The sequence below is a fragment of the Notamacropus eugenii genome, chromosome 5 (genome assembly GCF_028372415.1).
Source record: "Notamacropus eugenii isolate mMacEug1 chromosome 5, mMacEug1.pri_v2, whole genome shotgun sequence".
NCBI classification, from domain to species: Eukaryota; Metazoa; Chordata; class Mammalia; order Diprotodontia; family Macropodidae; genus Notamacropus; species Notamacropus eugenii.
The window spans coordinates 90,937,796-90,949,974 of record NC_092876.1 but is presented as its reverse complement, the minus strand read 5'-3'; the positions used below and the strand labels follow the sequence as shown (position 1 = coordinate 90,949,974).

Sequence of the window (12,179 nt, the reverse complement as noted above, 5' to 3'; positions counted from 1 at the left end):
CTCAGAGAGGCTGACTCACCACCTGACAGAGAGATAGAGGATTAGAGTAACAGATTGAGATAAACATTTTTTAATGAGGACAAGGTGTGGATTTGTTTTCCTAAGTAAGAACTTGAAAAATGTTTATTGACCTGACTTGATTATGCTTATTTGTTAATAATAACAACTAGAATTTATATGGCACAGATGGTTTTCACAATGCTTTACAAATATCATGTAATTTTATCCTCATAAACAATATGTTGGTCTGTGCTGTTATTATTATCCCTACTTTACATATGAAAAAACTGAAACAGAGAGAAGTTAAGAGACTTGCTTAGAGTAATAGAAGCTAGTAAGTGTCCAGAGCCATATTAACACTCAGGTCTTGCTAACTCTAAGTTTTGTGCTCTGTCCAAAGCACCACCTACTTGTCTATTACAAGGAAGTTTTTGGAAGTTTTTGTGGAGTGCGTGTGTGTGTGTGTGTGTGTGTGTGTGTGTGTGTGTGTGTGTTTATTAATGTACGGGTATTTGGAGAGAGAATGGAGGTGGGGAGGAGGGATGATCAATAGGGATGCTGAAAAGGATCCTAAAGTTAACAAGATTGTAATCCAAACAAAATGGCTATTGTCCTCTGCCTCCACATATACCACAGTAACCAGTCACACTGGTTCAGGAAGGTGTCCTCCATATAGTTTTTGTTAGGAGGCAGGTAGGTGGCTCGGTGGTTAGAGAGCTGAGCCTGTCTGAAGTAAGGAAAATCCGAGTTCAAATCTAGTTATGTGATCCCCAGTAAGTCAAATAACTTCTGCTTGCCTCGGTTTCCTTATTTGCAAAATAAGGACACTTATAGCAGCTACCTCCCACCTTCATTGCTGATGGAGTTGTGAACTGATTCAACCATTCTGGAGAGCAATTTGGAACAATACTCAAAGGGCTATAAATCTGTGCATATCAGTTAAGCCAGCAATACCACTACTAAGTTTGTATCCTAAAGAGATTTTAAAAAAGGAAAAGGAATTTTTTGTACAAAAATATTTAGAGCACCTTTTTTTGTGGTCGAAAAGAATTGGAAATTGAGGACATGCTCATTAATTGGGGAATGGCTAAAAAAGTTGTGATATATGGTTGTAAAGAAATACTATTGTGATATAAGAAATTATTAGCAGAATGATTTCAGAAAAACCTCAGAAGACTTACATGAACTGATGCAAAGCGAAGTGAGAAAAACCAGGAAAATAGTCTATACAGTTAATATAATATTTTATGATGGTCAACTGTAAATGACTTAAATATTCTTAGCAATATAATTACCCAAGGCAATTCCAGAGGACTCTTGATAAAAAATACTATCCACCTCCAGAGAAAGAAGTGATGGATTCTGAATGCAAATTGAAGCATACTATTTACCATTTTTTAATTTTTTGGTGTTTCCTTTTATGACACGATTAGTATGTGAATATATTTTGCATGATTGAACATATATAACATGTCAAATATTTTGTTCTCTCAGAGAGGGGGAAGGAGAGGGAGAGAATTTGGAACTGATTTTTTAAAAATGAATCTTAAAATTTGTTTTTACATGTAATTGCAAGAAATAAAATGTTGTTTTAAGAAAAAAATGTCAGGAATGATAATGACGAAAATGAATTGAGCCTTGTTCTGAATTTTAAGGACAAAATAAAAAAGAAGAATAAAAAGCTAAAGTCAGAGACAATTGAAGTAAAATAAGGGATAGGATCAAAGAATGGCATGTCAGTTGCTTCAAGTGGATGAAATAATGATAATAGACAACAATAAAAAAACATACTATTCAATTCTTATTTTGTTTCTTTTTCAAGGACAAGGGAATGGGTTTATTTGTTTTTTTTTTCCTTTTTGTTGTATCCACAGAACTTAGTAGAGTACCTGGCACATAATAAGTGCTTAAGAAATGTATGTTGAAAATTGTGGCATATAATTGTGATGGGGTGTTATTATACTATGGGAAATGATGAGGGGGTAGTTTCAGAAAAAAACATGCCAAGATCTATATGAACTGATGCTAGATGAAGTGAGAAGAACCAAAAGAGAACTGTGTACAATAACAGCAATATTGTAACAATGATCAACTATGTAAGACTTGACTATTCTGACTAAAACAACATATAACTCTTTGGACATAATTCCAGACTTCTCTCCAAAGTGGTTATACCAACAGCATTCCAGTTTTTCCACACATCCTCCAGAATTTGTCATTTCCCCTTCTATTATTTTAGCCAATCAGATATTTAATTGCTTTTAACATTCTTTTTAAAATATATATTAAGTCCAAATTCTGTTTCTCCCCCTGTTTCCCCCTATTCATTGATAAGGCAAGCAATATGATATCAATTATACGTATGAAGTCATGAAACCATATTTTCACGTTATCCATATTTCAGCAAAACAAGAATAAAGGATGAAAATTATATTTCGACTTGCACTTGGAGCTCATCAGTTCTCTCTTTGGAGGTGGATAGCATTTTTTTCATTAGGAGTCTTTAGAATTGTCTTAGATCATTATATTGATCAGAATAGTTGTCTTTATTATGGAAGAAGTATTAGCCCTCATAAGAATCGAGATATTTATATCACCAGGCATTATTTACAACCAAAGTTGCATCATTGCATATCTCTCTTTTTCACTTTAAAAATTATTTATTTACTTATTTTGATCATAGGTTATTTTATTTTTTTAATTTTATTATTTACTGCATTTTAAGTTCTACACTAGAGGTCATCATATGTATATGTGAAAAAGAGAGATGTGCAACTATGCAACTCATCTTCCATATAATGCTTGGTAACATAAATATCTTCATACTTGGCATATTTATACTTATTAGGTTGATTGAGAAGTCAAGAGATGATTGATGAAGGCACAGAGATGAAAGACAAATCAGGGTTAATACAGAATATTCTAGAAAGAAATAACATTTTTGACAGGAAAATAGATTACAGTCACAGGGAAATATTGTTGTTTTACCCTAAAAGTAGTAAGGTTTCTCATGCAAAAAGACAATTTCCTATAGTTCCTCAGTTTAAGCAATATACAGTATGACCATAGTCTTTTGCGGTAATGTCACACTCTAGAAATACAACAGAAAAGGGCAATCCTAGAATCCTGTTTCCCAACCAACAAAATATTACTAGAATTTTAAAATGCAACAATTTAATTCATCACATATTTAAAAGCCTACATGCAAGGTAATGTGCTAGACACTAGAGACCAAAGATGTAAAAATAAATAGGCATGTCCTCAACAAATGTTCATACTATTAGGACAATGCAAAAAGGACACAAGTGAGTAAAGGTGGAACATATACAAAGAGACTTCAAGAGGTAGATCACACCAAAATCTGGGGAGAAAGGTTGGGGTGAAGGGAAAAATCAGGAAAGGTTGTAGAAGATGATGCCTGATCTGTGCTTTAAAGGTTTCTAGAAATGTAATTGGGATTAACAAAAGCTTGCAAAGAATGTGAGATAAAACATGAAGGCATAGTTTCATTAGAGAAATTTTTATTCTAATGATGATATCTGTGATAATAGTGATAAAAATGGTGGTGGCAATATTGATAGTAATGACAAAGGTGACAATTATGATGATGATATGTTGGTAGTCAAGATGATGATGCTAATTTTGAGGATGGAAATTGATAGTAGAGTTGGATAATGGGTCCAACTTTTCCTATGAAAGTCTAGATTGGGTTTTGATCTCTAAACTGGCCAGACCATTTCATATTCAACTCTCTTTGCTATGATTGTATCTATAAAGCATTGATTTTAATAATTTAATAATATAATAAAACAAAATCTCAAGACTCTAATATCCACAAAGTCCTGTCCAGCAGTGTTGTGAGGCTCAGATGAGATAAGAGATATAAAGTACTTTGAAAGCCATATAGTGAGACATAAACGCCGGTTGTTGGTGTTGTCATTTTTATTAATGTTAACCTATAGTTAACAGGCATACAGTCTGGTGATAATTCCATTCCTTGAGCCTTCTACTGTATTCCTGCTGAGCTCAAGCAATGTTTATGAGGCAATACAGATGTGTGCTAGTTAATGTTTCACCAGTAGTCTCTCAAAAATTACATACATGCATAGTTTTAAATTTAATCCATATTATTAACACTTTCTTAAGTCCAGGCAACTAATAAAATAATAAATCAAGTTCTGAATTGTAGTGATTGCCAATTTATAAAGTTAAATTCTAACACTGAAACCTCCAGCACACCCCTGATTTTATCCCTCTAAGGTAATCCTGTTAAGGGTTTACACTTAACCCAATGTGATGAACTTGCCACAAAACATTGATAAACTCACTTGATTTAGAACTAACGGTAAAGTTTCCCTTTGGAGTTACTCCCTCAGAGTCTGTGAAATGTTCATTGCAATCTGCTTGATACAGTCATATCTTTCTCCTCTTTGGAGGGGTTGTAAGACTGGAAATAAATTCAGCTAGGTGGCATTAGACTCAAATCAGTAGTACTCAGATTCAAATTTGGACTTAGGCACTTCCAAGAGGCGTAACCCTGGGCAAGTCAGTTAATCCCTTCATGCCTCAGTTTCCTCATCTGTTAAAAGGGAACAATAATGCCTATCTCCTAGGGTCGTTATGAGAATACATTGAGATAATATTATAAAAGACTTTGAAAATCTCAAAGCATCATATAAGTTACTGGAAATGGTCCAAAGTGAGTGGGAGCCAAAAATAAGAAAAGCAGGAGATATATGTAGTAATGCTGATTATAGAGGAAAAATTGAAGTGTGCGAATAAAGATGATGACTTTTTTTCTTACAGTCTGGCTGTTAACGTCATTCTGGAGAGGAAACATAACATACTTTTGTGCATTGGGAGTTTCACTGGGATAAAGTGACCCCTCAAGGACAAGAGAAGTCTAATTGAGAAGCATGAATCCTCAGATGATTGGTAAACACACAACCTTATGAATTCTACTAACTCCTCCTACTTTCCATGCATAAACAGCTCCAGAGATCATCAGGGGACCCAAAAGGAAGAAATCAAGTGAGAGTGAGATGGAAGACTCTTTAATACTGTTCTCCAACATTTGTTAAATTGAGTTTAATTCTCCTTGGGGACTTTTTAACTAGGGAAGAGAGTTCTAGACCCTGAATATCCTGAAATCTTCCTTAAGGCTTCTAGAAAGGATAAATAGCCACTCCCAACAGGTTTGAGGTCTCTGTTTCTACCTTGTACCTTCACCTGTGGTGTTAGAAAAACCATGGAGGGAGGTGAGTGAGTCACAGGGGCTAGTGGATGGAGAGAGCTCCAAGAATACAAAGAAAACAGGTGTTTCTTAGTTGTTGTTATATTAAAAAGCTGTGGTTACTGAAAGAGTCCACTCCTGGGTACACCAGGCTAGGCTGGCATGTAATAGAAATAGATTAAATATCTCTTTGGTCAAAGTCTCTTTGTACATTCCTTTTCAGTCAGACAGTCAGTAGGCAGTGAAATATTCAAGACTCCTTCTTATCATAATCAGTTTCTCCAAGGAACCTCTCTGACCCTGTGTTTGGCCAGAATTCCAGAATCTCAGAGTTGAAAAGGAGCTGGAAAGTCATCAGTACATCTTTTACTGCACAAGGAATCCCTCCTGCAACATCCATATGAAATGGGAATCCAGAATCTAAAGATGTCCTTGGACTCCAAATACAACTTTTACTTATACACACACACACACACATACACACACACACACACACATACACATATATATTTCTTTTTTCTAATTCCCAGGAGAGATTTCCCATACTAGATTGAATAGTAGATAAGTGTGGTGGATCTGAGGTAGAGAAGACTCCAGGTCAAATTTGGCTTTAGACACTTCCTAGTTTTGCTATCCTGGCAAATTTACTGAATCTCTGTCTGTTTCCTCATCTAAAAATGGAGATAATAATAGGGCTCACTTCCCAAAGTTGCAAGGATCAAAGGAGATAATATTTGCAAAGCATTTAGCACAGTGTTTGGCATATCGCATGCACTCTATAAATGTTCTCCTTTCTGTGATGTCCATCCACTGCCACTGTGGAATCAGTCAAAACAGATCTAATCTCTCTTTTATATTATAGTTTTTCAGATGACATAACAGCTCTCATGTCCCCTCAGAACTAAGCTCTCTATGCTTCCCAAGATGGCAGTTATTTGTTTTGTTTTTATCTGAAGCACTAATTAAAATCGCAGAGAAATGATACTGGGGCTGTTTAGCATGTGGAAGAGAATACTTAGGAGAGAAGTTAGGAGTAGGAGTATAATGTTGAGTCTTTTCAGTATCTGACTCTTTGTGACCCCATTTTGGTGTTTTCTTGGCAAACATATTTGAGTAGTTTGCCATTTTCTTCTCTAGCTAATTTTACAGATGAGGAAACTGAGGCAAACAGGGTTAAGTGACTTGCCCAGGGTCACAGAGCTAATACGTTTCTGAGGTTGGATTTGAACTCAGGGAAACCAGAATTCCAATCTTTTGAAGAAGTCAGTGGCTATCAGAGTCAAAATAGATCAGGGTGATTTTTGCCTTCTTAAGTTTATTAACAAAGAAGTTCCCAATGGTATAATTGAAAGGTAGGCAAGCATAGGATAGAAAGTCAACAAAGCTCTTTAGAGGAATGAGAGGGAAAGGTATGAAAAAAGAAAGACTGTTGATCAAGGAAGGGAGTCTTGACCAAAGTAGCCTACAACTCATTACAGAGATTTTGATTGAATAAATTAATGGTTGAGTAAATGAATGGGTAGATGAAGAGATCAAAATACACTGAGTAAGCACTTACTATGTGTCAGGCTCTTTGCAACACTAAGGATACAAATATAGCAAGATGACAGATGCCCTAATGGAGCTACGTTCTAAAACAGGAAGATAACACATAAAAGAGAGGAAGAGTTGCAAAGAATGCATTGGGTACAAAGTACCAGCAATAATGTAAGATGATCCTTCTGATGATGACATTCTTTACAATGAATTAGATGGTCTTAAGCAATTGTCAGTCCTTTAAAACTTTATCTCTGCTTAGAGCCAATCTGATCATGGTCCTCATCAAATTTGATTAGGTGTCCTCAAGAATGATACGTATTATTTCACCAGGTCCATACTCAAAGCCTCTCTGATCTGGTAGAATTCTATACACTTTGGGCTCAGTTGACCTTTTAGAACCTTTGAGATAATGAGACACACTAGAGAGCATCTGTGGAGGAGAAATCTAGAGTGTCATATGAATGTGAATATATACCATTGCTCCTGGTTCTGTCCTCTGAGACAAGCAGAACAAATTTAATCCCTCTTCAATATAGCCTTTCAATACTTCCAGATAGGAACTGGATTGTCCTCGTAACCCTCTCTTCTCTAAGCTGAATATCCCCTAGAATTAATACATGATGAAATAATTCACCATTTGGTATTTCTCAGCTTTCCTGCACTCCTAAACATTGAATTATATTTCCTAAGACACATAATATGATTTGCATTATTATTATTGCTAGGATATGTTTTCCTGATTTAATATTTTTTCATTTACCTTTCATGCTGTAAATGAAATAACTAATTTGACCAGTTGAATGCCAAGTAAAAATCAGGGATGATAGGTAATCGTTATTAATAAATATTCATTTACACATTTTCCTAAAGAATTCTCTCTCTAAATTTCATTGTTTCAAAAATCACAGCTCGTATTTATATTGCAGTTTCCAGTTTCTTCTCGATAGTCAGTTAACATTTACTATGTGCCTATTATGTACCAGGTACTGAGCAAGAGTTGGGGATAAATAAGTAACAAAAATGCCCTCTAGGAGCTCACAATATAAAAGGGGAAACAACAGCAAAAAAATGGTATTAAAATAAATGCTTTTAAATAATAAATAAAAAGCATGGGTTTTATTTATTTGCTTGTTTTCTCCCATTCAATCATCACAAAAACTCTATAAAGAAGGTGCTATTATTATCTTCATTTTATAGATGATAACATGAAAGCTGAGAGCTAATAAGTGACTTGCATAGGGTCATCTGGCTAAGAAAGCATCTGAGGAAGGATTTTCTGCCTTCCTCATTCCAAGGCCATTGTTCTATATAAAGCATCACAAAATGTCTATCTAAATTAGGATCCAAGGTTTTAGAACTGGGAGAGGTCACTAAAATCATCTGACTTAATATTATCATCTTAGAGATGAGTCAAATAGGCCCTAAAAACAAGTGACTTGTTCAACATTAGACATATTAAGGCAGATTTGAACCCAGGTTCTCTGATGGCAAATTAAAGTAACATCCATTAAACCTGTTTTGCTTGATCCCAGAGGGTAGAACTAATAGCAATGGGTAGATATCAACTGTAAGAATGACGTGGGAAGAAGCAATGGTGATTTTTTTTTTTTTGCTCAATATGAAGAAAAAAATTGCACACTTTAAAGCATCCAAAAAGTCAACGGTCTTCCTAAAGAATTAATGAGCTTCCTTTCTGCCTTCCTTACTGCAGCTGTCTAGGAAGAAGTGGGAGGACTACTTGGGGGAAGAGTATAGAGGGGATTCTTGTTTAGGTGGGTGTTGGTCTAGACACCTTCTGAAATCTCTTTCAGATTTGCAATTCTGTAAATCTGTGATGGGATAATTTAGCCCAATAATGTATCCTTCCACATAGGATCACTCCCTCCAACAGGGCAGACAGCAAATTATCCATGCTTTCTAATTGCATTGTATTTTTTTCAATTTATTTATGTAAGACAGCCTTCTGGGAGCTACTTAGTGCCCTGGTCCTTTTAATGTTTCTTAGATCCTGATTCAACAACAGGGTTAAACAAATGTTATCTTCCATTTTTTTCTATATTACTGATCTTCTGCTTCTTCCACAGAATCATAGAATCTCCGAATTTGTTCCGAGACATGCTTAGAAATTCCTCTAAATCATAGCCAATATGTGGTCAATCAATCTTTATTTAAAGACTTCATGTTTCCACTAAATCTTCCACAGATTAAAATCTCCACTTCCTTCAATAGATCATCATTAAGTCATTGTCCTTTATCATCTTGGTTTCCCTTCTTTGGATGCTCTTTGGTTTATCAATGTTTTTCCTAAAATGTGGTACCCAGAATTGAACACAATACCCCCAAATGAGGAAAGCCCAGTCCTTGACTCTTTGCTTGTCTTAATACAACCTAAAGGTATATTGACTTTCTTGGCAGCAATTGAATTTATAGTGAGCTTCAGGTCCATTAGCACCCTCAGGTGTCTCTTCAAATGAATTACTGTCTAGTTGCATCTTCCCCATCTTGTCATCGCAAAATACATAAGTATCTAATAACACAATTTGATATGAAGAAAGTATAGGATAATTGTGATATATAAACTTCATGAGACTTAACAATATATCCCACAGTTTACAGACTTGACAAGTTACAAGTCTGTTAAGTAGACCAACACTTGAAATGATCAAAATGAACATAGAATTTAGCTATATTATGTATTCATTAAGAATGAGGATTTGGGAAGGAAGGAAAGAAGCATTTAATGATCATCTACTCTGGGCCAGGCAATTTGCTATATTCTTTAGAAATATTATATTTTTGATTTTCACACAACAATGTTGGAAAACAAGTCTTATTCTTATTTTAAGTATGAGCAAATTAAGGCAGATAGCAGTTAAGTGATTTGTCCATCCAGGGTCACACAGCTAGTAAGTGCCTGAGCTCAGATTTGAACTCAGATTTTCCTGACTGCAGGATCAATATTCTATCCACTATACCACCCAACTGAGTCTTACATGTGCTTTGTGATGTGCTTTTGCAAAATCAACAAGTAGTCAATAATTTTGCATTGTTTTATGTTTGTTTAGTTAGCTTTACATTATACTTCAGTGAAAAGGGCCCTGGATTTGGGATGAGAGGAATTGATTCTGTTCTATTACATGCATGTCCTTGGACAAATTACTTAATCTTTATGTGCCTCAACTTCCTCACATGAAAATAGAGAAAAGGAATAAGGCCAGATTATCTCTAAGAACTTTCCAATTCTAAGTTCTACGATCCAATGCTTTCTTAATAAAGTGCTTAGAAGAAAAACCCCTTAATAATGATGGATCATGGCTACTGGATTATGGTGAATTGTTATTTTTAAAAAGCACAAAGCTGAACCCAGAGAAGGGGCTTGAGAAATGTTGATTAACTACTTGATGGGATGATTCTCCTTTTTAGTCCTGTGACTTCTCATCCCCTTGGCTGCAGGACAGGCAGGGAGGTGAGTGGATGAAACTGGCAGTTTTCATGACATGTTTGCTCCCAACCTTTCCACCATCAACTATGACATGTTTGTCCTGATTGGCATCCCTGGCCTGAAGGAGATGCATCTGTGGATCTCCATCCCCTTCTGCCTGATGTACTTGGTTGCTGCCTCAGGAAATCTCATCCTGATCTTCGTTGTGGCTGTGGAGCGTAGTCTTCATGAACCCGTGTACCTTTTTTTGTCCATGCTGGCATTCTGGGACCTGATCCTATCCACTTCTACTGTGCCCAAAGCCCTGGCCATCTTCTGGATGGATGACACAGCCATCTCCTTTGGGGGTTGTGTCACTCAGCTCTTTTTCATGCACTTTGCCTTTGTGGTGGAGTCAGAGATCCTGCTGGCCATGGCCTTTGATCGCTTTGTGGCCATCTGCTACCCACTGCAGTATACCGCTATCCTCAATCACAGTGTCATTGGCAAAATTGGAGGCATAGTAGTATTCAGGAGCTTTGCCACTGTCTTCCCCATTGTCTTCTTGCTGAAGCGCCTTCCCTTCTGCCGGACCAACATCATTGCTCACACGTTCTGTGAACACATGGGCCTGGCCAAGCTGGCCTGTGCAGATATCACCATCAATATCTGGTATGGAATCTCTGTGCCCCTGCTCAGTGTCATGCTCGACATGGCAGTCATTGTTATGTCCTATATTCTCATCCTCCGGGCAGTCTTCAGGCTATCTTCTCGGGATGCCCGACTGAAGACACTGAGCACTTGTGGGTCCCATGTCTGTGTAATCCTCATGTTCTACCTGCCAGGGATTTTCACTGTCATCGCTCAGCGATTTGGCCGGAAAATCCCTAGGCATGTCCATATTCTACTGGCTAATCTCTATGTACTTGTACCTCCAATGATGAACCCAGTCATTTATGGTGTCAAAACCAAACAGATAAGGGAGCGTGTGGCCCTTTTGTTTTCATCAAGGGGAAACTGTTGTTGAAGGAGGCTGGAATCATCATGGGAAGAGATTTGGTTTTGTCTTGAATAATGGTAGGGAGATAAACATAATTACTTTTCTTCTTATCTTGCAACAAATTTTTGATTGAAATACAGAGTGAAAGCAAAGTTTAGGCTCCCTTTTTCTCATGATATTGTTGTCCTATACAGTTGCATGTAATTGATTTATTTTGGTGAATATTCAAGGAATTCACCATTTGAATGAATCTTGTCATATATCTATTTTCAAAGCAAAGAATCCTTTTGAAAAAATGCATAACAATCTAGTCAAAAAAATAAAGAGCGACTCTTTCCCCCAGGTTCACCTTGATCATTCTGCTCCTTATGTCATGAGAGTCTTCAAATGTTAGTTTCTTAGTTGCATTCCTACCTATCGTTTAAAGCCTAAATAAACACAGCCTCTTCTGGGAAGCCTAACCCTGATCTCACCTCTGGGTGAAAACCTTGGCCTTCCCACTCCTTTGAAAGCATCTAGCACTTTGGGGGACAGAATTAATGAAATTCTTCTGAATTATTTTGTGTTATAGTTGTTTATATGTCTATGTTATGTCCGTTAGAGGATAACCTCCATGAGGGGAAATATGCAATATTAGCTAAAGTTGGACTCTTGACCAGTGCCTAGTATCATGCTTTGTGACTCATTGTAAACACTTAATAAAGGTTGAGTTTGTAAATACTGTACAATTTTGGATAAGAAATTGGACTGTGAGATAATTTCCTCTTTAGCAAAAATATCTATGTTGCCTACTTTACAAGATTTTGTGAAAATCAGATAAGGAGGAAATGAATCAGAAAACTATATTAAATTAAGTTTAAAAGTACCAAATCCTTTCTATGGTATTTATTCTCCTTTCTGTTAGGGTTATTATGATAAAGATGACTTCTAATTTTACATTGTATTATGCCTACTTTCTCTTTCTGAAGGGCTGTTAATACTCCCAC

General features: G+C 36.3%; 1 protein-coding gene across 2 annotated transcripts; it reads left to right on the top strand.

Annotated features, from left to right (window-relative positions):
• Positions 1-838: 838 nt before the first annotated feature.
• Positions 839-11,220, top strand: LOC140508707 (olfactory receptor 52B2-like). Of its 2 annotated transcripts, XM_072616589.1 has the most exons (2): positions 839-870; positions 10,308-11,220. In XM_072616589.1, the coding sequence occupies exons 1-2, from the start codon at positions 860-862 to the stop codon at positions 11,218-11,220; spliced, it is 924 nt and encodes a 307-aa protein (XP_072472690.1). In that variant the 5' UTR covers positions 839-859. The 2 variants fall into 2 exon arrangements, with proteins under 2 accessions (XP_072472690.1, XP_072472689.1); XM_072616588.1 differs by lacking the exon at positions 839-870 and having other exon boundaries at positions 10,270-11,220.
• Positions 11,221-12,179: the final 959 nt, after the last annotated feature.

What these genes read in the sequence shown, in the direction of transcription:
- LOC140508707 (XM_072616588.1), top strand. Translation starts at nt 10,270, where the DNA reads ATGTTTGCTCCCAACCTTTCCACCATCAACTATGACATGTTTGTCCTG.